Source organism: Phasianus colchicus, chromosome 2 (genome assembly GCF_987193195.1).
Source record: "Phasianus colchicus chromosome 2, bPhaCol1.hap1.1, whole genome shotgun sequence".
Taxonomy (NCBI): Eukaryota; Metazoa; Chordata; class Aves; order Galliformes; family Phasianidae; genus Phasianus; species Phasianus colchicus.
Window position 1 is genome coordinate 17085563 of NC_143437.1, and position 23895 is coordinate 17109457.

General features: G+C 41.2%; 1 protein-coding gene and 1 long non-coding RNA gene across 7 annotated transcripts; one reads left to right on the forward strand and one right to left on the reverse strand.

The window, feature by feature from the left end:
• Positions 1–1573: 1573 nt before the first annotated feature.
• Positions 1574–9944, forward strand: LOC116231034 (uncharacterized). Its single transcript, XR_004167341.2, has 3 exons — positions 1574–3302; positions 6358–6443; positions 9840–9944. It is a non-coding gene; the product is annotated as an uncharacterized LOC116231034 (long non-coding RNA).
• Positions 3419–23117, reverse strand: EPHX1 (epoxide hydrolase 1). 6 transcript variants are annotated; one of them, XM_090134976.1, is made up of 9 exons: positions 16890–18377; positions 16004–16188; positions 13872–14052; positions 11589–11816; positions 10842–10971; positions 9834–10048; positions 7318–7426; positions 6310–6435; positions 3420–5219 (listed from the first exon to the last, which is right to left on the reverse strand). In XM_090134976.1, the coding sequence occupies exons 2-9, from the start codon at positions 16181–16183 to the stop codon at positions 4994–4996; spliced, it is 1395 nt and encodes a 464-aa protein (XP_089991102.1). In that variant the 5' UTR covers positions 16184–16188; positions 16890–18377; the 3' UTR covers positions 3420–4993. The 6 variants fall into 6 exon arrangements, with proteins under 6 accessions (XP_089991103.1, XP_089991102.1, XP_089991101.1 ...); XM_090134975.1 differs by lacking the exon at positions 16890–18377 and adding an exon at positions 22494–23117 and having other exon boundaries at positions 3421–5219; XM_090134973.1 differs by lacking the exon at positions 16890–18377 and adding an exon at positions 21917–22283 and having other exon boundaries at positions 3421–5219.
• Positions 23118–23895: the final 778 nt, after the last annotated feature.

Genomic DNA, 23895 nt, shown 5'->3' on the forward strand with positions numbered 1-23895 from the left:
AGATCCTTTCGGACAGGGAGAGATTGACATCGCTTATCTTGAGTACCTCTGGGCAGAACATATCTGCATCCCCTTTCGCAACAGGGATCTAGGAATGAAGCATCTTGAAAAGGAAGGAAAGGGTATTTTTCTGGTTGCCAGCATCAGCAGGATGGGCATTGTTTTTGGATTGGATGTGGACTGGATGCCAGTTCCAGATCAGGGACAGGGAGGAATTTTGGGGTACTGGGTGTGCTTTTTTCACCTCTTTCCTCCACTGTTCCTGCCCCAAGGGCCTGTCCATTCCCCAGACCAAGGGGCTGTAGCTGCTGAGCAAGGCAGACAGCTGGATCCCAGTGCAGGGCAGGGTCCGCCCCTCAGCCCTGGGGCAGAGTAGACAAGGTGAGGCAGTCTATTTTTTTCCTTGCAGCTCTTTTGTGCTGTTGAAACATCACAAGTCAGTTTTCACATACAGTTGAGATTGTCATTTTGATGTTTGATTCAGTAGCTGAGTGGTTGTGCCTGGTTTGGTCTTCCTGCATTTCTATACACCTTTTCTTTGTGCTATACTCTCTTTGCAGTGATCATGTGCTGTTGTTTGTACCATTTGAGTGGTATGAAATGGTGGTGTGAATCTACCATGTGAGGGTTATCCTTAAAGAGATGGAAGTATTTAAATAGAAAATCTCATTGTTCCTCCCATTTTCAAAACTACAGCTATTAACCAGATATTATTATTATTATATTATACTCAGTTATTAAACACAGGGAACAGGAGCATCCTTCTAAACATCTTAAAATCTAGTTGGGAAGGGATTCTGAAGACTGAAGTTCAGACTACAAGGGGAATGAGCTGTCACAGCCCGGATTAGTTTCCAGATAACCAATCATAGTGAGACTACATTTTTTGGTAGCATGGGCATAACACCACCAGGGCTGTCTGGCACTGCACAGGATATTTCTATCGCAGAAGAGAACTAATCCTAAGCAAGATGGTTTTGGTGTGACTTATGTTCCTTCAAGTGCTATCGCAGCAAGGCAAACAAATGGCATCATTTCTCAGTGTTTTCAAATAAGCAAGCCTGAAATCAATATGAATTTATTCCTTGTCTCTTCCTACATCAGCCAGAGAGATGTTTCCACTCCTCTTACAGACAAGAATGTATCTTCATGTAATGCATATTATGTATTGTACTTGCTTCAAAACAGTGTGTGCATTCGATTGACTGCCTTGAGCAGACAAATCCTTCTCTTTGCTGATGTGGTGGTGATGAATGGGGCCCTTTAAGCACTGTGATTCTGGACTTAACAGATTTTATTTTTCACTAAATGATGGTTTAAATTCCTTTCTGGTGTAAACAGTGCGGGGTCTATTCACACTGTTTTTAACTCACACTTTGAGTAAGCCGACTTTTTCACTTGATGTGAACGAAGTCTTGTTTAACTGCAGAAGGTATACAGACAGCATTCAGTGGCTTGGATTTTCAGGACTTTTTGATTTGTTGTTTAAAAATTAGAAGTCAAATTTGGTTGTAGTGGGAGTTAGTTTTGCTGGAGTGTCTGAAAAAGTGATGATTTAAAATGTTTTTCTGTACCAGAAACAAGTATACTTCATCTCCAAACTGAAGTTCTTTGAAAAGTAAGTTCTGCTTATTTTCAGTGGCATTGCTCTGGCTTTGAGATTTTCATCTGGACTCTTCACAGGCTGTGATGCCTGAAAAGCAGGGCTTAGGTCACCTATTTCTGTTTTCAGTGAGGAATAGATATGTATGCTTTGGAGCAGCTTAAGGAGAAATATTAATTTCATTGAGCAGAGATTTTAAAGGAACTATGGTCCAGAAATGGAGGTTTCACCAAGAAACGGCCCTTCAGCAGAACAAAATGCTTTAAGCATCATCATATTCTAAGTTCTCCTCAAGGATGCAGCTTCTATTTCCCCAGCAACAGCTCAGCCAGCCCAACAACCGGGTATTTTATGGCAGGATATTTGGCCTCATTAGAAGAGACTCTAATGATACTCTGCTGACTCACTGAAGTATTGCAAAGCACAGGTTTTTACTAACTACTTATTACTATTGCACTAATATGATACACAATGTTACTTGCTAAAAGGAATGTTAAAATTGTTTCTGGTTATCTGACACTCACTTTTTCACTGCTTGCTGTAGTACTGTACCAAATAATTGTTCACTATTAAATAGCAGAGAGTGTATCAGAAGCGAGTCTGGGTTCACTAAAGGTGATTATAATCCCAACCTCACTGTCCTGGAAGAGTCCTTGCCTGCAGAAGGAGATGCAGACGCTGTCAGTAGCCCACAGACACTTAATATTAAACCTTGTACTACAGGCAGTGGAATTGGCTAAAAACAAGTGATTTTTTTTTTTAAAGGGGAGGGGAATTGATGACAAGCTTTATGGCTGGCATATAGCTGAATTTGGCACTCTTGCACATTGCCGCAGGATTCAGCTTTGTTTGTATCAAGGTGTGGATAAACAGGTGATGAACAACAGCTGCTGATTGCTATGGGTTTGAGGTTTGAGAAGTGTGACATTAGAATTCAGAGCAATCTTTGATATGTCACAGGTGCTTACCCACCATTTCTTAACTTCTGAAGTCTATATCCTTTTATATCCTTTTTGCTTTCTCTCAAGTAGAAGTCAATCAAACACATTTTCATGCTGGATTTAATTTCTATGATTATTTTCTATGCTAAGTCAAACAGACAGTAAGGACAGCTAATTTGTAGTTGGCTGAAATGCACTTACCTGGCATGTAGAGTGGGGCAAGGACATGCTCACTTAGCATGTGTTCATCACCTTTGAGCACTGTGAGGCACATTTGAAAGTAGAAGGGTTTAGAGGTGTTTGGTTTTTTTCGTTTTTTTTTTTTTCTGGTGCCTGAGCCTGGATGTAATATAATGTTGCTAAGTGAGCCCTGATGCACCTCTCTTCACTGAGGCTTGTCCCCTTCAAGGAGATCTGCTCCAGAAAAGGAGACAGAAGACAGAAAATGCTTCATGCCTTCTACTTACATCTGAAAAAGGGTTTGCTAGGTATCATGTCGCCAACTTCCTTCCCACTTACTTTATCTGCACTGAAACTGAGCAGCCTCTAGGGAAGTATTCAGTTATATCTGTGTATGGCAGTGTTCCCTAGCACCACAGCAGATGTCTGCATGTGTGTTAAAGATGAGAGAGGATGATCTCCAGCTCTGAAATACAAGGCCGCACAAGAGAGAGAAGTAAGACAAAAACAAATGGCCAGAGAACAAGGATTAGTGCAGGAGAGAGCCCAGAACCTATGACCAGCTGTCATTGTCAGAGGTAAGCTTATTCTTCTGAATAAGCCATGTTTTGGTAACACTGAACCTGAACAATTCTGTATTTTCTTCCCTGTCTCTTCACACCAGCCTAAACCTCAATATTTAGCAGATGAGAACACAAAGTTGTAGTTGATTTCATTAGACAAACTATATGTAGAATTAGTGCTCACTACTTATCTGGAAGATAAGTTAAAGAGCTTCACATACAGCCTGAAGGTCTAAAGTAGCACTGCAGTAAAGTCTTGCAGGGACACTTGACAGCTCCTGTGTTTTTCTCTGCAAAAACACAGAAGACTGGAGTACAGGTAGTGAGAGTTCTTGTCTTTGCTTGGAAAAATGGCCAAAGTTGGTCCACAAGCGGTCTGTCAAGCCAAATAGCTGGCTTTGAGCCCTCAGATTCAAATGTGCTCAGCATCGGTGTTGCCTTCCCCAAATCAAACTGTGGAAAGGAGCAGTAACTATTATTTAACAGTTTTCATTTCAATTAATACTGTAAAATAAAATTAATCTACACAAGTGTTATTAATGGATTATATTTATCCTGCAAGCATAAGGAAGGAACTATATCAGAAATAATGGGAGAACAAAACCATTCTGAAATCACTCATCTGCTTAAAAGTGCCTGAAGCTCAGCTGCACTCACTGGGGGATTGTTTTAAGTAAAGGTACTCAGCCCTTCAAATTCAATTTTCTTGTAGCTGTTTGCCTTCAGCCTGATTTCTGTAACAGATACAATACAAAATCAATAGTTTCTAATTTGACGTTTACTGTTGCTGTCACTAAGCAAAATCTCACCTGTTCAAAGACACAAAACAAATGTTTGTATGTATTACTCAAAATTTAAAGCGAGTTCCTTTTAATTTCAAATTAATCAATATTTTATTCTTTAATATGAGGTGTTTACAATACCCTGCAGAAGCAGTGCAAAGCTACTGCGTCTTGAACCTGTCCAGGGCTTTTACATTTACGTTTTAGTTCAGAGCAGAAATTCAATGCAGAGATAGCTTGGTGTATAATTACTCCTGTCCCTGTTCCTCCTCCTGGTTCAAGCTATGGGAGCCGATGTGGCTCATGCACTCAGCTGATGCTTCAGCTGCTCCTCACACATTGTTTTCCTGGGAGAGCCTGGTGCAGGGGAGTGGAGCTTTCTTGCAGCCAGAAAGCTGCTTAACAGCACAGGCTGTAAGAAAAAGGCAGCCAGCTGGCTGGCTTACTGGGCACTGTAGATCAGTGCTGATTAATGGATGCAGTTAGGTCTTGTTAGGCTGTTCCCCATTGTTTATGTGAGGAATCTCTCACATACACCAACTCAATTTTTACTGCTGTCATGGAGAAGAGCTGTTAGTAACAATTAAACTGAGCATAATTAGTGGGAAGGTCTATTTTTCAATTTCTATGTATGAGGCAGTAGTGTTACAGAACAGATTTTAGAAGTCTCTGCTGAGAGGGAGAAAATAACCAAACAACCTTCATGCTATGTTCTTAGCCTAGCTGCTAAGAAAATTTAAAACATTTTAAAATAAGCAGATTTAAGTTTCCAAAGTTGTATTTTATCTAGCTATCCTGCATTTTTCTTCTTGTCCTCTCACATCTGCTCGAGAGTGAGATCTAATTACGCTGATTACAGTAGACTTACTAAGGCTTGTACATGTGCTAAACTATAAGCAATTATCCTCCTTTTCCTAAGGGGAGTTACTTTCTTTTCTTTGTCCAGAGTTGCTCTTTCTCTACTTTCCCAACAAACTGCAGAATATCTTCAGCAAGAAGTTCAGGTTCCTCCAATGCTGCAAAGTGGCCACCTCGAGGCATGAAATGGAAGGAAACTATGTTGGTGTATTTCTTCTGGGCCCAAGCCTGGGGTGTGTGCATGACTTCATTAGGAAAGGAGGCAATGCCAGTAGGTACTTGTACTGTGAGCCTGAGAGAGAAGAGAGAATAATTTTATCTTTCAAACACTTCACTGAGCAAGAAATGGAAAGTCCCTTGGAAATGCTGTTCTTCAACAGTCAGGCAGACCTACTAGGCAATTAAAGCTGACTTCTAGGTCTTGAATTCGAATACTAGACAACACTCCTGTTTCTGAGGGGGAAACATACGTTGTGCATACGTTGATACAGATGGCAGTTTTGTAAGGGATCCATGACAGAAGAGAGAAACATGGAAACTGAGATTTCCAGGAGGCAGCGAGTATAAAGTTTCCTCATGCTGCAATCAGGGCTCAACAGTAATGTATTGAGGGAAAAGCAAATTGACAAGGGCTGAAGAGAAGAGAAATTTACAGTGCAAATTACAACTAGAACATGTTAAGCCTGTCAGGACAACGCGAGGGTTTGAGAAGAAGAACCTGAATGGTGGCTGCAAGGTGAAGGTGAGAAGAGGGAAAGCAATAATAGTAAATCTGGACTAGCTCAGAGAAAACACTTCTTACCGTGAGATTCTGTCCTGTAAAGCGTACTCCAATAGACAGCTCTTGCTTTTAACTGACATGAATGTGCTCTACAGAATATTTTCTACACAAGGAAGTAAAGAGAAGCAATTGCATTTGAAGGAAAAGTACCTTAAAGATGGAAGTGTCCATCTTGTTATAAACAGATAATATGTTGAGGGCCTAAATATCCCATACACATGAGCCGCTTTGTCTGGAGTGACAAAAATTTTAAGATTTAGACAGAAGAGGATGCCTACTCTTACGTAGGTTCTTGAGACTCCTTTCTCTAGGCACACAGAAGTTCTGTATAGCTCATCTCATGTAGGCAGAACTGGAACAGGATACTGCCCACAGTGCAGCCACAATAGCTTCAAGAACTGTTCAAAAACTGAGTCAGCTTCCTGGGAGAATAATTTCACAGCTAAATAAATACCATAGCAGCGAGCTGTGGTTGCACATACCTCAGGGCAGGTTTACCTCTGCATTCATGAACTTGCAGCAACCATAAGACGCAAACAACTTATCTGCAAACATAGAATTAAGTCCAAAACAAAATATTTAAAGAAAAAAAAACACTTACTTTTCATGTTTCTGTGTACCTATTCCTTTCTCAATATTTTCTTTGTAGAAACGCATTGAGGAGACGATGCAGCCTGACACCCAGTAGATCATGATGTTGGTGAGAAGATCATCCAGGTTAAACTTCCTGAACAGGTAAGCCCAGATATTTCTTAGTTACTAAGTTGTGCAAAATAGTATTTACTTAAAAGGACTTCACTTTTTGTTGAAAGAACTGTTTAATCCATTAAGATAAAAAATGGAGAGAGGAATTGTGTTAACTCCCCCCTTCCTGTCAGTGGCCAAATAAACATGTTAAAGGCTTTCAAACACAAACTGGAAAGTGAAATTTTAACTTGTACAAGGAAGACAGACTCCAGCATAACTGTCTGTACTGTCCAAGTCTGGGAGAATAGAAGCAGCAGAGCCCATAAAACAGATTGCGCTATTATTCATAATTTAAAATGCTACCATAAGCTTTCAGTACAGGAATTGCAGGTACTCCAACATATGCAATAATTAGTGCAAATTCAATATCAAGTTGTAAGCTGTTTGCAGTGAAAACATTCTATGCAAATTCATTTTCATTGGATCCTTTTGTAAAATGCTGTTTTGTTCAATTCCTGCTAAGTACTTCAGCATTTTTCAAAGGGAACTTCAACTATCTCAGATTTTTACCTCAGAGTAAGTGTGATCTCTTATTAGCAAACTGTACATAGATGAAGCAATACTAATTAATTTAAAGCAAGTTCACAGAACAGTTAAGTATGAATATTAAAGTGAAATTTGAGTTCTGTTTTCCAGCATCTTAGTACAGGTTAAGTTTTCATTTGTCTGTCCTAACACTGTACTTCCACTTAAGTTTGTTTTCATTCCACAGAAGCTGGGGGATGTATCTCTTTGTAGGAGATCAAACTGGGAAGTACAGCACTGCACCATTTGTAGTCTCTGCAAGTTCCTTATGAGATGTGATAGACATTCGTTTAGCTTTGACTTGAGGCTTAATCACCTCATCCAAAATAGCATTTACCTCTCAAGTCCTCCATCTTCTAAGTCACGGAATTCTGGATCGGTCCACACAGAAAATTTCTCCAAGATGTATGCAGCCAGTCCTACAGGAGAGTCATTCAAACCACAGCCTAAAAAGGAGGAGGGAAATTTAACTATAAAGAGATATTCTACTGTTTTAGATGCTGCCCACTATAATACAGGGGAAATAACTTTACAGAGCTATTCCAGCACCTGTGTTCCTAAATAGATTAATAGAACAAGTCAGAGCCATTTATTGTTGAATCATTAACACAGTACCTGCAAGTCAGCAGACTCCAAATTAGCTCATACTGAATGTTTTTAAACTGATGTAAGTGTTGGATTTCTGCTGGTTTGGTTTTTTATTTTTTCTTTTCTTTGTAAGCTAATAAGATTAAGCGGTATGTGCCAAGCAGGGTTTGCTTCCATTAATCTGGAAATTGGCAAGTATTAAACAGTACTACAGGGCCAAATCCTACATGCCTACACACAACCAGAAGAATTTACACTACTGTCTGATAGCAAAATTTTCTTAAGGATTATTAGAAATTAATTAAAGAAGAGCAAGGCTTTGTTAAAAGATCCACCTTCCACACTAGCAAAAGCAAAGTGCCTTAATGTAGAACAAGTCTTAATATAACTTTTACAATTGTTTTGTTTGGATTGAAAAAAACACACATGTAATTGGAACTTCATTAATACATCCTAGTGCCATGAAACAGGCACATATGGACTATGAACTGTTCAAGCTGCTCAGAAGAGTCTTAGAAAAAGGTTTTCCTGAGATATGGCAATATATTTGAAGTTCCACCTGTGCAACCTAACTGTGCTGTGAGACTACTAACACTACAGCTAGCACAACTTTACCTATAACTGCTATTTAAATGTGTTAGTTGAGTTTCAGTTAACAAACAAGTAACACTTGTAACAGATAGATACTAAGTGATCCAAAAAGCTAATTTAGCGTGCAGAATTGCGCAAGCAATATACTTCTCACATCACTTTGATGGGAACAAAGAAGAGTCCATCAGTTTACACACAGATAGATTTTACATTGATCCTCACAGTACTGTAAATACAGGCACTGCCTCTTCAATCATCTGAAAACGAACTCACACTTCACGCAAGTAAGTATAAAACCAAATTCATGCAAGCCAGTCTGATCAAAAGTCATCTCAGAAACAGCCAACATACTAGTATCAGCCTAAAGTCAGAAATGACTTCCCTGCTTAGGACAGCTCCATGTCATACCATGTACCACCAGAATACTCAGGAAGACCTTCGCAGCCTCCCTAACTGGGCTTCTCTCAGCTCCTTTCAACTTCCTTCTCCTGGGTGTCATTTTCCCTGGAAGTCTTCCCCTCTGCTGTTCCCCCTCTCTTCACTGTGCTCCAAATTACTCCTGCACCAGCTCTCAGAACGTGAACTTACTGCTGGTTCCCAATCTGTAATGTCCATACAGTCTGCTATGGCAAACCACAGATCACAGCTAGGGACCAGAATTGGTCAGAAAACCACAAGAGATTAACCTGTGACTAACTAGGTACCTGCCGGCTTCCTCATCTTCTCTTAAAGCAAACAAGTAACTAGAAACTGATAACTTTTGGAAATCACAACTCAAAGCAAGCCAAATTATTTCAAATCCATAAAACTATTATTTTGCCAGCGTTTTTAGAATACACCCATTTCTGTACCTAAGTTTATGGAAGGACGTTAAGAAATAGTTTCTACAGCTCTGTTTTTATTAAAACCTATAGTGAGTGAGTTCTGCTGCACTAAACTAAAATACATTTAGTATTCTTGACTCAGTTTTTCAATTCAGCTGCAAAAGATGCTTTTAAAATAGAAACACTTAATACTTAAAACAGTTAAGCAACCTGAGCGATTAGCAGAACATTCATAGGGATACACATTTCGTTTTCTTGAAAGTCTGCAAGTGATTCATAGCAATGAGTAAGAACCAAATTTGATTTTATCTTTCAGGTATTACTTATGCCTATAAATAAACTAGCTTGCATGCAGACACAGCTAAAAGCTTTTTGGAGTTTACATCTTTTGACTATGATTGATTCTCTGTAAAGAAACTGTCTTTTGTTCTCAGCATAGCTGCATTTGTAATACAATTACAGTCCCCAGTGGCAGCAGATGTGGAAAAGTATTATGCTATTTTTATTTATGAAAACTGAAAATGAGGTCAGTGGCACTTAGAGGGTGCTTGCTTTTGATGTACAGATGTATCCCTTTTGTGTGCAAAAGTGAGTTTAATACTAGATACCCATCTACCATAGAATGGCTTGGGCTGAGAGCCATTCCAAAGACTATCTCATTCCAACCCCCCTCCTAGTCCGTTACGACTTATATGTATGCAGAAGAAGAACCTGCTGTTTAAAACCTCTAACTTTCCTACTTCCATTTCTGTGAAAAACACTCATCTTCTGCGTATTTCAACAACGTGTTTTGTTTGTATGACATTACAGATAAAATTAAAATTAAAAGTATTTTTGTTTATTTCTTTACCAACAGTATCAGGTGTTGTAGCCTGTATGTGAGCATAGCCAGACTCCGCCAAGATCCTGTAGAGCCCTTTTTTCAAGAAGGGAAACATCCGCCTGACGTCTTCCTCGTGGAAACCAAAGAGCCTTGGAAGGTAGCGGCCCAGCAGAATGGAGAGCAGGTGGGTGAACCCCATGTTTGTAACTGAGGCTAGGTTTAAATGAAGACCTTTCAGATGGCTAAAAATAAAAACAGAAAAAGCCCCCACAAATTACTGAAATAAAATATGATTCAAAGTTGTTAAATGTGAAATATAAGTTTATGATGCTTTGATAGATATAAATGTTGTTAGGTGTTATATTACTAATCTATAACCTATATAAAATAGATTACATATATAAATGTACATATATAAAAAGTTACATTTAAAATATACAGAAATGGGCATCCTTTAATTCCAGTCTCCCAATTACATCATTACTCATGACCTTGGTTGTACTTTGTAATGTTGCTTTTCACACAAAAACAAGTCAAAGCAGCAGCTGCCAGTGGTCTGCATACAAACCCAGCTACTAAGCCCCAAATCCTCCTATTGGTATAAGTACTCATACCATTCCAGTCCCTCTGGTACCATCACAAAGCTACAGCACAACTGTTTGTGCTGGGGTACAGTTCTGGATCGCTGCTTTGCATAGAGCACTGAGGAGGAAAACAACACAGTACTCGCTTGGTTCAGGACTTGGTTTGGAACAGTCAAGTCACACAATCACAGAATTGTAGGGGTTGGAAGGGACCTCTGGAGATCAAGTCCAACCTCCTCCCAGATAAAGCATATTCCCCTGCAGTAGGTCACATAGGAGAGTGTTGAGGTGGGTCTTGAATATCTCCAGGGAAGGAGACTCCACAACATCTCCGGGCAGCCTGTTCCCGTGCTCTATCATTTTCACTGTAAAGACTATGAGCAATAGCTATTTAAAGAGTAAAATAGCTTTATACACGAGTCGTGTAGCAGTGTATCAAATGAGTACTCACTTAGGAGCTATCTGGGCCAGATTGGTGCAGATGAGCCAGCCCCAATCACCCCCTTGTGCATAGAACTCGTGGAATCCCAGTCTGAGCATCAGTTCATACAATACAGAAGCAGCGCTTACAGAATTAAAGCCTGCAATAAAAAAAAAAAATTATTGCATTAATTTCAGCTGCACTTCTGAATGTACAGCGTTTATTCTCCCTGTCATGACAACAGTCAAATTCCTAAAAATATATAAGTCCATTTTTCCTCACCTGTCCAACAGTATATGGAAGCCCTTGTCACGTTGTCTGGGTAAGGTCCAGAAGAGGAAGCCCAGCCTTCACTACAGACTCTGTTAACCCCACCTGTTCTCCATGCATTTGGCCCACTAAGAGTTTGCTGGACTCCTTCACAGTCATACTCTAGCTGAGCCCTGTCAGAGACACTTGGCATTGCCCAGGGAATGTGTTTCCGTTTTGTCTCTGTGAGAACTGTCTTATCTTAATGATAGCTAGAAATTGTCTTATTCATGAGTTTTCACTTCATAACTTTGTGTAGTCCTTTCTAAATGATCTATATATTACTCCTGAAACTAATTAATGGTGACACCTGAAGTCTCACTCATCTCTCTCTGTCCATGTGACATGTGAAATCTTTGCTTCTATGCTGGGAAAACAAGAAGAGACAGAAGTTACCATCTGCCAGTAGAGGCTATCTTGCTATGAGTGTGGACTTTTGTTAGTTCAGTTTCTTCTTATATATCTTACCTTTTTTGTGAGGTGCTTCTGAGAAGCCATATCCAGGGACAGAAGGGCAAATGACTTCAAATACATGTTCACTGTTGAGGCCATGGCTGGCAGGATCCGTCAGTAGAGGGATAATTTTGTAAAATTCATAAAATGATCCAGGCCAACCATGAACCATTAACAATGGCTTTGCAGACTGGCCCTCGGGCAAATGAGGAGGCTTTACATGAACAAAATGGATATCAATGCCTGAAAAAAAAAAAAAATTAACATGCCTAAGTTTGCTATGATGCTGAAACTAATTACACAATAGATTCTGAATAAATCTTTTCTGATTTTTTTGTTGTTGTTGTGAGCATGCAAGTACCCTCTGGATCCATGTTATCCAAGAAGCTTAAAGCACATTATAAGGTGCAGTTAAGCATCACAGCACCTAAATGGGGGTGTCATCTTTCTGTTTTAAAATAAATTGTAAAAATAAGACACAGAAGGGAAGCAATCTACCACTGCTAACACTGTGACTCAACTTAAAAGCAGACGAGACGATTACATCATCTAGATCAAGAGCCCTTGAATTTTACCCAAATATCCCTATATGGCACCAGCTTCAGTCAGTCACAGATTTTTCCTCCTCAAAGGCATACAGTTGCAACTTGAAGGCAGCAAGAGATAAGGAATCCATCATAAGCAGCAGCTGTTTATTTAGGCATTAATCACTTTCCTTATTTTATCCGTGCTTGACTTCTCATTTCAACATGTCTAGCTTCTTTCTTCAGCCATTGATCTTAACGTTAGAGCAAAAGGAATTTTAAAAGCCATCACTATGCATTCTCTGTCTGGAGGCCTGTGATCAAGTCACACTTCTGAACTTTTGATGAACTAACTAAGCTGAATCAAGGATTTGAAAAACATGTTGCTAAGAGTTGAAGAGTTCAACTTCTTGATTCCACTCTACTTTTTATCCAAGCCTTTCAGTATATTTTTGATAAATTAGAATAGAAAATTACGTTCTTGTACCAGCCTGGTCATTGTAAAGCAAGAAGGTAAAAATTGCGGTTCTATTTTTTTCCATGATCCTTACAATATACTAGTGGACTTCATACAGTGTTGCTTTAGGACCTACAGGTTAACTGCTTTTCTTCAAATCCATTCTGCTTTCCTGGAAACAATAATTTGCTCTTAGTGGAGCCTGAATGCTTCATTTTATAATGTAGTTAAGCACATTACACTTGCATCAACTCCACTTCATCCCAGCCTCTCTCACTGGCTGAGAATCCCCCTCCTTTACAATTCTGTGGATTTCTGTATTCTCTGAAAAACATTCAGTTGATGACAAAAGCTAAGGATCCAGTATTCGACATCTGATCTTGTCTTTTCATGGCAATCGCTCTTAATGTTCAAATCTTTCTTCTTGTTGCTATACACATGGCATTGTTCTTAACTTCTTTTCCCTTTCTTGTCTCAGGTGGTATTTCTTTTTCCTCCTTTTTTTGGTCACAAATTTATTTTAAATATTACAGGTTAACTGCCCCATGTGCATTTTCATGGGGGCAAGTAAAAATAATATTGCATAATCTTAAGCGTGAATTTTACAGTCACATAAAACAACTGTCTGCTTTGCCTAAATCTATGGCTGTATCACCAAATCACCCAAATACGTCCCTAACTGAAGTATTTAAAACATCCAGTTTGACCAAGCTCCAATAATAACAGACCTTAACTGAATGGCTTCTTTCAAAATGTGTATGTTTTGAATGAAAAGACAAAGCAGTCACTTGGACCTGGCAACACATCAACTCTATAGGAAAAGCACTCTGCCTTCCTAGGTCTATGAGAGCCTGAAATGGTGCAGCAGGGCATGTTGGCCCTGCCAGGCAGGGATAAACATGATCAGCCAGCACACTCAGCTGATGATCCTGCCAGACTGACAGCATCACCGTGACAGCAGCAGCTGGGGAGCTGAATGGAACAAGAGGTGGCATCTGTGGGTATTTTTGCATGATTGCATGCAAGTCAGGGAACATTGCTACATCTCAAGATGCAAATCCATTTCCGAATGCTTGTGCTTGGCTCTCTTTAACACCAGCTGACAAGCCATCCATGCACAGGGAAATTCTGTTTGTCCTAAGGGGTTTCAGCTACAATGAGGTGGTTTCTCACTTCTGCTGTAGCAGTGGCAAGGATCCACATTATGGCAGCCAAGAGGGAAGGCTCATGCAACATGGCCAAGAGTGTTCTTACACTAAGATCCCTGTAAATGAGTTTATGTATTACTGTTTATTTTTAAGGGAAAAAGCCGGATACCTTGAATCTTGGTTTTGAAGTGTGGATACTTGTTGAGAACTTCAACTTGTTTCTTCCAGTTGAACTGGTTTTTCCAGTAGGAGACAACCTTCCTGAGATATGCCAAGTTAATCCCATAATGGAAACAACTGTCCTCCAGTGGCTCAGTGAATCTAGCCTGGTCAAGTCTTCTAAATAAGTCCTACAGGGAAAAGAAAAGAAGGGAGGGATGTTACAAGCACTTGTGTCTGCTGTCTTATGCCCTACTGTGTATGGTTTCTAATTATTCCCAAGTGGAAAGTCTGAATAATGTCTTCAATGATGACTGTGCCTTTCACCCATGCTCCATCACTTTTTTTCAGTCCTTGTTCTCCTTCAGATGCTCTCTGTTCCTCTTCCAGTTACAGCTGTTCTTAATACCTTCACTTTCTTTAGCAGCACTGACTAATCTGTCTGCCAGGGCTGTAGCCACAGAGGATAGAACACAAAAAGCAATACTGTGCTATGAAGAAGCTTGCTTATGCTATTCACCTCCATATCACATTACTACTATTTTTGTGAATTTTTTTGTGGGTTTTTTTTTTTTTTTGCCAGCTGAATACAAGATAGGGCACTTTATAAACCGATTACCAAAAGTATCAAATTAACCTCACAATGTAAGTCGTCTTGCCTTTTCATGGTAAGTTATTCCCAGGACTACCTTTGAGCCTAGTCTCACAGAGAATGCAGTAAATGCTCATTGCTCTCCTTCCCAGACCAAGCTGCTGGCCTCCTTCACTGTGAAACACTGAGGATTTTACACAGTTAAAGAGTTGGTGAAACTAGACTGGAGTGAACGTTTCCAAATCATGTGAGGTCACTACTGCACTTCATGGTCATGGGGGATGCTACCAATACTGCAAATTCAGTCCAAAATCACTCAGCAGGGAAGGACAGCCAAGAGCCCCTTCTTCCTGAAGCAGAACCACAGAATAGTTGAGATCTGGAAATCCTGCCCTACTCAGGCTTAAGCCCTCTGTAGGGCTTAAACTTGAGCAGCACATTCTAATAAAGACAACTCACATTTTCTAAGACAAGTTAGGTGTATGGCTGGCTCATGCCTCACACTGAACAGACAGATACTAGTACATAAGTTTGGTTGTGTTTTTGTTTTTGTTTTTGTTTTTTGCAATTAATACATGTACAGAAAACATGGATTTTTAAATGAAGCCTTTAACACATTTTGACATACAAGTTTTTTGTCCACACTCAACATTCACAAAAAAAAAAAAAAATTGTAACATACTATAATTCCTAGCTTACATAAGAATTTATTTAAAAACAGTTTGTTACTGATAGATTATGTTGCAATAGCTGTTATGAAACCAAATAATGCATATCACTAAAATCCTAAGGTTATAAATTATGTAGCTTTTGTCTGTAATATAAGGATAAGATGTATTGGAAATGAGTGTCCACTGCTATTACTAAGGAGGACAACAAAGTCCTAAAAAATCCAGGCCTAACTGAGAAAATAGTCATCTAGAGACCCATTGTAAATGAATAATATGTGCAGTCCCAGGAGTATCATTTGAATGATTACTCCATAGAGATCTATGAAATTGTGCAATCCCTGACAAGCACTCACAATCAAGGTCTTGTTATCTAGCGAATTCTGCAATGCATGTATTTACTGTAATTAACACTGTATTACTGTTGACCCAAGTAGATCATAAATTACAGAATTAGCATCCAAGGCAGCTGCAAACATAAGGCACTCAAGAAAATGAGATAAAATTATTCTTTTTTTTTCTTTCAAAACCAAAGATATTCTTTGTATTCTGGTCTATACAATCAAGCAGAGTAAGGTGCACAAAGAGGAACACAGCTGAGTAATCTGTAATATTATTTTCATGTTTATTAGGCCTTATAGAGGAGGCTTATTTGCTAGCAATCTTGAGACAGCTGAAAACTGAATAATATAGCAAAATGTGGAATCTGTCTATCTGTTTCTATTTTCTGAAATACTAAGTCCCTTCCCCCAAGCCCTCCACACTGGTCAGTCATTTTCACAAATATTTCACATTGGTTCAGTGTAAAATATACTTCCAGCAAGGCCTGTATTTATTTGGCCATTTCTGACTTCTTTTTCCCCAGTACAGAGATTTGCTTACGCTCAGCTCTTCTTCTGTAGTTTCCACCTCGAATGGCCTAATTGTTGCATCTTCTTCAGTGTCAGGCTTCTGTCCCTTTCCCCACCATCCCTCTTTGAATGGGAGCGTCTCTTCTTTCTTTTTGGAAACTAGGAAATAGATGATGATTCCCCCCAGAATCAGGAATATCTCCAGCAGCATAATGCCTGCAAGAGAAGAACAGAACTGATGAGCCCCAACAGATAGCTCAGGGACATGTGATATACTTGGTTAAGGCTGTAAAGGTTTACTTGCTTTCTAAGATAGGATTTGGTCTACATGTTTACAAGATGTTCTGTTAGCCTCAGGATATCAACACGGCTGTAAGATTATAGATCTCATATATATATACAGAAATAAGATGTTTTAACCTACACATCTCAACTGGAAAAGAATTAAGCATTTTACATAAATGAAACTTAGTAAAAATAGGAGTTAAAGCAGGTCAAGAGAATATATGACTTGATAATTAAGCAGTCCTCTGATTAAACACACTTCCTCATTGGCTAATGATTCCTGCTGGACTTCTTCAATAGCAAAGGCTGTAACTCAAGTTCAGAGCATCCTAAGTAGAACATCTCTTCAGTAAAGCTCATATTAAAAAAAAAAAAAAGAAAAAGAAAAGGTGTATGCAGAATGAGAAACAAGAACATGAGGGCAGCCACCTTGTATCTCCCCATCACTCTGGAGGAGGGGAAGTATTTGCATAAGAGTGGAAGGGCCTTCCCTTTCTTTCTTCCTCAGAATGTTTTTGAAAAGAAAACAAAAGATCACAGACATGCACTCCAGCTCTAGAACACCCCTCCACAGTCACTAAAGATCTCTCGAGGTGAAAAACAACCTGATCTCATGGCAACATATGCATTACCTGCCTGCAGAACTGCTGTGTCTTAGTCAAACAGAATATCGTTAAGAAAAAAAATCATTTTGAATATATTTGAACTGCTTCATGCTGCAAGTAGAAAAAAAAAGGTTACTCCTTCTCCTCAACAATTAATATTTTCAAGCATCCCTTTAAGTACAAGAAATGTTTGCTGGGGAACACTGCTGTCATCTTCTTAGTGTATAATTTTAAAGGATGTCACGATTCAAACACTCATACGCTGAGGAACTGATAAAACATTAAGTACTTCAAAACTTCCATAGAGCAGGCATTGTTTATGGAGGGCACTGAGCAGCACACATTATCTCCAAACCTGGGAGGTTTTGTTGGTTTTACTGCTGCTGTGAAATAATTTGATGCTCTGGAATTGCTCAAATAGTAAACAGAACAGACCAATCGTATTCCTGGCTCAAAATAAGAACTGTAGCAAAAGTTACTCAAGTTCACATGTAACAGGGGTAAGGGTGACTTTATCTTGTAAGCGCTTTTATATGACATGATACGTTCACTTAAGTTGAACTTTCTAAAGGTTGACATATAATAAGTAAGGCAATTAGATGGATAAAAGCATTGAAATAAGCACCCAATAAAATGTTCGTAGAGAAGTCAGGCACTATGCAGATAGGACAGCAAGTTACAGAAATGTATCACTTACACATACAACTGCTACAGCCTTGGAAGTGACCTAATATTCCCAAATCCTCAGTAGCCAGAGAAATGAGAATGATTGGCACTGGAAGAATTTGATCTTTCTATTTGCTTCATGGATCCTTCCGTACTATCTGTAATTTGAGAAAGTGCTGCTTTTCCTCTGCCACGTACAAGGCAAGTCTCTAAGTGATTCCACTATACTTGAACCACAGATTATCCCAGAATTAAAGAGCACAATTACATTTTACTGCAGAACAGAACTCGAGGGGCTTTTAGAAACTTCAAAGCACTTTACACAGAAATAGTAACTACCACGGCATTTAGTAGATAGGATTTCTCCTGCTACGTATTCACAGAGAACAGCAGTTTCCCCCATATCATGACAACACTCCTGCCATGTCTAGACTACAAAGGTTTGCTAGCAAAGCTATGCAAACACCACCTATAAAGGGAAATATCTTGCACTCAAACACTGCGCTCCTCGGCTACCATAGCTTGAATAATGTGCAGTACTTACACCTCTGAATGGTGCTATTAAGCCATATCAGTAGAAAGCAGCAAGGGCATGGGTGAAGCAAGAGATCTAAGAGACCATACTGCTTTCAGACACACACCAGAGGTTATTGTGATTAGTGTTAATAACATTTTTGCTCCAAGGTTGGTTTACTAGCAAATTGTGAGGTGGCTCAGAGCACTTAGCACACTACGACACTGACGGATATAGGATTTATTGATTAATAATTACTCCGCAGGAGAAATAATGGCTCCATTTAGAGATGATGTTTCAGTTTATTTTTGTACCGTTACATAACCCCCCATTAGGTTTTACTGAACATGTTCCCCTCTGCCACAGCATCTCTGTTTACAGATCGATTTGCCCGGAGAGCAGCAATTACAGGTGACTTTTCCCAGCAGATGTGGAAAGAAGAACCATGGAAGGACTTCATGAACTCACAGCACCTGTAACAGAGTCTCTTCACACTGACAGCCTAAAAGGGACAAAGCCATGGCACAATCTATGTGTTTCACCTTCAGCCTGTGGTCCTACCATATTTGGGCACCCCATTTTGGCATTTCATAACACCAGAAGCAAGTAGAAAAATGAGGGCATTTGTATAAGAAAAGCTTTCTACTTATGTAGTTTATGGAGCATGATGACAAACTTCAAAATAGCCAAGCAATGCAGGAACTGCTTTGCATACAACTGATAACATCTCCCGAGTGAGCACAAAACGATCCATTAACATTGTAGGAAAAGAGGAGCGGTAAGCAGCGGGTGAAATAAAGCATCCCACGCAGGAAAGCAAATCAAAGACAGGAAATACACATCCAGGAGAGTTTCTGGTTTGTCTTGATAAGAAATTTAACATTTACATTTTTATTGCCACAGGGAGGTGGCATACAATGATACCTCCAAAACAACAGGAAGAGGTGATACAATCCCGTTCCAGTCTTTTTCTAGATTGTTCGCTGCTAGGAGTTATGCAGGCCAGCAGGAGCCTAAGACCTAAGGAGAGGCCTACAAACAAGGAAGGAGGTCACCTCCCCAAGAATGGGAGCCCTGCTGTCCCCTTGGGGGGAAGGACAGGAATGGGACTGCAGGTGACGACGGGGCTGGGGATATGCCTCCAGCACCACTGAGGGCTGTGCAGAGGAACACCCAGCATCTGTGGCAGTGAGGCACGGCTCCCTAGCAGCTACCTACCTGCTTTGCCCTTTGGACAGCAGCAACCATCAACAGAAGGCTGGTTTAAGGTTCTGAATGCACCACTCAGAGCTTTTGCTTGCGAGTTAGTTTGCTGCACCTCATTCTGGAAGAGCATTTAAGTACCTTTATAACACATTCCCACCTATTCTGCCATCCTATGATAGCCAAGCAGCATGAACTTTTCAGCACTGCACTGAAATCTGATAGGTGGGGAGACTCGAGCCTAGATAAGCATAAAGTAAAAGTATTATGGGACTAAGTTCACTGTTAGCCAATTTGCCTCACCCAGAGAAGGTGTATTTATACAACCACCGCTTGGTCAAAGCTTATCTCATAATTTAATAATTTAGTATGCAGTATTTTAAGAGGAAGGAGCTCACTTTACAAGAACACATACTGAAGCAACATTACTTGCTCTTTCAAATCCATACCCAACGTATTCCTATGCGATACTTTAAAACACGTCTTGTTTATCTCAGTTTTCTTATTTTGCTTCTATGATGTTTGAATAACCCCATTTCCTCCAAAGAGTCAAAAACCCCAAATAAAACAACGACTACGGGTTGCATAAACACACAGTGGCAGAATCTGCCCCAGGCTGTCTGTGCTGCGTGTTGCTGTAACCAAATGGTGGGCATGATTTGGGGGAAAGATCTGTTTCTCTGTGTCTGAAGGCTGCTAAAGGATTCTTAAATCAGCATGGTTCTGTTAGAAAAATGAAGGCCAAAAGAACTGTTTTAAACTTCCATAATAGTATTTGACAGCTACAGCGTTAAGGTTGGCAAACACAAAGATTCTGTGCAATTTATCCTATCTAGCGAATTCCAACAAGATAAGCAAACAAGAAAAATATAATTTGCACACATGCAAAGAAGTGACAGCAGCCTGGCAGGCGGCTCAGGGGTGAACACAGCTGGAAGCTGGGTCTCCCAGATAGGCATCTCTCAAATCAAGCTAAAGAAGTGGAGGATATCATGCCAGTAAAAAGTTTTTCAGGCTGTTCATAGCCACTGTCCAGCAGTTAAATAACACCGTTCAATTGAAATCGACACTCAAGTACATCTTGAGCTTTACTTCAACATTTAATTTCTAATGTGAAAAAAGAAATGATGAATAGCACATTGTTCTGTTTTGCCTTCTAGCGACAGTGAGCTTAACCACCTCTTTGTATGCCAATATCTGCATTGTACAGATGGGAATGGAAAAATGTGCACACGAACCAAGAGAGTTTGATATAAACAGATAAGGAAATGAGATTGAGGTAATTGTTCCTCAGACCTTAAGCTAAGTTCAGGCTCTATTTTTAGCTTCACCAAATTCTGCAGTGCTAAATATTTAAAAGCTGCCTCCCTCCCTTGCAATGATATTGCCAATGCTTTGCCCAGCCTGACCTCCAGGTCAGATGCAGATTCATCCTGCACAGCTGCTGCTACGGCACAGCACATGTCCTGCTGCTTACAGTGGGATTTTACACAGTAATTCTCTTAAGATTCCTCCATTAAATCAGAGAGATCTTCATTACCTAGCAGCTTTACAAGCTTTTTGTATTAGCACTGTGAGGAAACTGTTATTAAAACCTTTAATTACTAACACATGCAGACCTGACATGCACGCGGGGGTGCCTAGCAGAGGAAAAAGAGTGCCAACAGTTAGAAATGTTGTACTCCAAAGTACATCAGAACAAAGGACATGATGATCTTTCAGTTAAAAGAAGGTTTAGAGGCGGAAATGACAAATAAAAGACTGACAGGAGACGTTTCTGGCAATCTGTAAGGCAGTGAAATGAGGTGCACATTGTAAATTAAATGAGGATCATGACTGCAAGCAGAAAGGAGTAGCACGAAAGACAATATGAATGAAAATGTATCAGAGATTTAAAAAAAAAAAAGTATTTTTCTTAAATAATTGTGACTATGGAAACAGGAAGAGACCACAACTTGTAATCTCCCTATGAAGACTTCATTCTCAAAGAGAAAAGGAACTTTAGATGATGATGAGAGGAACAGATGGTAGTCATCATTTTCTGTCAAATACTGCAACACCAAGAGGATGTGCCAGTGTAAACATGTAATGAGAACAATTCTTCCTTCTTCATCTCTCTCTTAATAATAACTAAATTTTGGAGTTCTCTTTGGATTTGAGGGCTTCGTTCAGAAGTGCACTACCCGTACCCACCACATTAGAGCACTTAATGCTGAAAATGAAGTAGCCGAGAGGACCGGTCCTGCAATCATGCTTTGGTTTGGATTCTTAACATACAGCCACGTAATCTGACAGAAGGATCTACGGGGCAGCAGGGTATGTTTAGTGTGCAGATGTGGTGGGCAGCTAGGACCTACGGAACAAGCTGACAGAGCAATAACTAAATGCCTTCAGGGCAGAAATGAAAATAAAACATCTACCGCATCTACCAACAGAGCAATCCGCACAGAAACATTCCAGCAAGCAGAAAGCATTCAGTCAGTAACACCGCTTCAATAGCCGTAGCAGCTGATAACGCTGCTCTAAAACAAAGCCAAAAGAAAACCCCGAACAGAACGCAGAGGACGTCCACGTCTTCACGGCAGCCGCCCACCTGGCTGTGCAGACTGTGACCAAGGCACTCAAGCACATGTCATTTCAGAAGCAGAATCCTGTTAACTCAGCGCTTTACCCTTTACATAGAGGTCCATTTGCACACACAGCAGCTCTTTTAATTAAAATAACGTATTCAGAAGTGGAATCTGGGACTTTTTCAGTAGTAATTTTCAGAAAGAAAAAAAAAAACAACAAAAAAAACCCCGTGTTTCAGCCTTAATTACAAGCAGACCGGAGCTCTTCGGAGAGAAAGACTGCTTTCCAAACGCCTTTTCTTTGGGGACTTGCGCACTAATTAGAGCTCCGTTTGCCACGTCTGGAGCGGCACCGCTCCCGCTGGTTCCTTCGCGAGCAGTTCCCTTTCCTCTCAGCTTTCAACAGGGACGGCGGGCAGCGCAGCGCGGCGCAGCGCCTTCCACTCGGAGGCACTCGGAGGCACTCGGAGGCACCCCGCGGCTCCCCCGCCGCCACCCCGGCCCCGCCCGCCCTCCCGCGCTACCTGCCGCGGCCGGATCGCGCCGCGCCGCGCCTCGCCTCTCTGAGCGCCGGCCCTGTGGCGCGGTGCCGCGGACCGCCGGGAGATGTAGTTCCGCGACGGGGGGCCGGGCCGCTGCGAGAGAGCGAGAGACCGCGTGCGGTGGGGGCGGCCCTACCGTCCTCGGGCTGGCGGCGGGCCCCTCCCGCGCGGGTCGCGTTCGACACCGAGCCGAAACCGCGTGCTGGGGAGCAGCGGGCCCGCCGGGCTCCGAAACGCGGGCAGCCGAGGCTTCAGCCCAGCTAACGATGTGCTGCTGCGGTGCAGAATCGGCACGGGCGAGTAGCGAGAGATCGCAGGTGAGCTGCCCGTGTCTTCTCAGACAGACCCCCCGGCCCGCGCGGCGCTGTGCAGCGGGGCTGGCTTACACGCGTTCCGACTCCTCCGCCCCCCGAGCTGCTGCGTTGGGCAGAGCAGCTGTGAATCTAAGGGAAGGAGAGCACGGAGAACGCCTGCTTCTTCCCCAGGCCTGCTCTCCAGGGCATGTATGTTCTCTAGCTAGGTGTCCCTGTTCATTCGGTCTATTTCACCCAGTTGGACTAGATGGCCTTCAAGGGTTCCCGTTCAGCTCCAATGGTTCTGTGGTTCAGTGTCATCTGAACTTGGTTACAGAGATCAGAGTGAGCCTCAGAAGAGCAAGCTGCAGCCACGAATGCCAGTAGTATAAAGTCATACGCTCATAGAATCACCAAGGTTGGAAAAGACCTACGAGACCATCCAGTCTAACCACCTATCACCAATAGTTCTCACTAAACCATGTCCCTCAACACATTGTCCAACTGTTCCTTGAACACCTGCAGGGCTGGTGGCTCCCTGCAGAGGGACAATTACTTCCCCACTCCTGCTGGCCACACTATTTCTGATGCAGGCCGGGATGCCATTGGCCTTCTTGGCTGTCTGGGCACACTGCTGGCTCATGTTCAGCCAGACATCAACCAACACCCCCAGGTCCGTTTCCTCTGCAGTCTTGCAGTCACTCTGCCCCAGGCCTGTAGCATTGCCTGGGGTTGTTGTGGCCAAAGTGCAGGACCCGGCATTTGGTCTTGTTGAACCTCATCCCATTGGCCTCAGCCCAGCTATCCAGCCTGTCCAGATCAAGTAAGAGCAAAGCAAGCAGCTTACACTCGTTTTTGGCTCTTAGAGGTCATGCCATTCCATCTCAGTTTTCATCTACCACTTTTTTTTTTTTTTTTCCTAAGAGCTGGTATTTGTTAACAGCCAACAAAAAATAGAGGAGGGGAATGGCCATGTTAGACACTTATAGGACTAGAAGTGTGAGTGAAACTGCATAGAACCCTGGGGAAGGACCATGTAAACAAGAAGAAACAACCCACATGTTGTTGGATAACAGTTTTTTTATTTTACAATATATGGAATCACAGGAAATCATAGAGGTTGGAAGGGACCTCTGAAGATCTTCAAGTCTCCACAGCATCTCTGGGCAGCCTGTTCCCATGCTCACAGTAAAGAAGTTTGTTCATATGGAACATATAACAAATGAACAATGCAGAATCTCCCTC

What these genes read in the sequence shown, in the direction of transcription:
- EPHX1 (XM_090134973.1), bottom strand. An exon ending in CTACAGAAGAAGAGCTGAGC is followed by an intron (nt 14,053 to 16,003) that starts GTAAGCAAATCT and finishes TTTTCCCTGTAG; the next exon opens with GACTTATTTAGAAGACTTGA. An exon ending in GGTACACAGAAACATGAAAA is followed by an intron (nt 5,220 to 6,309) that starts GTAAGTGTTTTT and finishes CTTCTCTCTCAG; the next exon opens with GCTCACAGTACAAGTACCTA.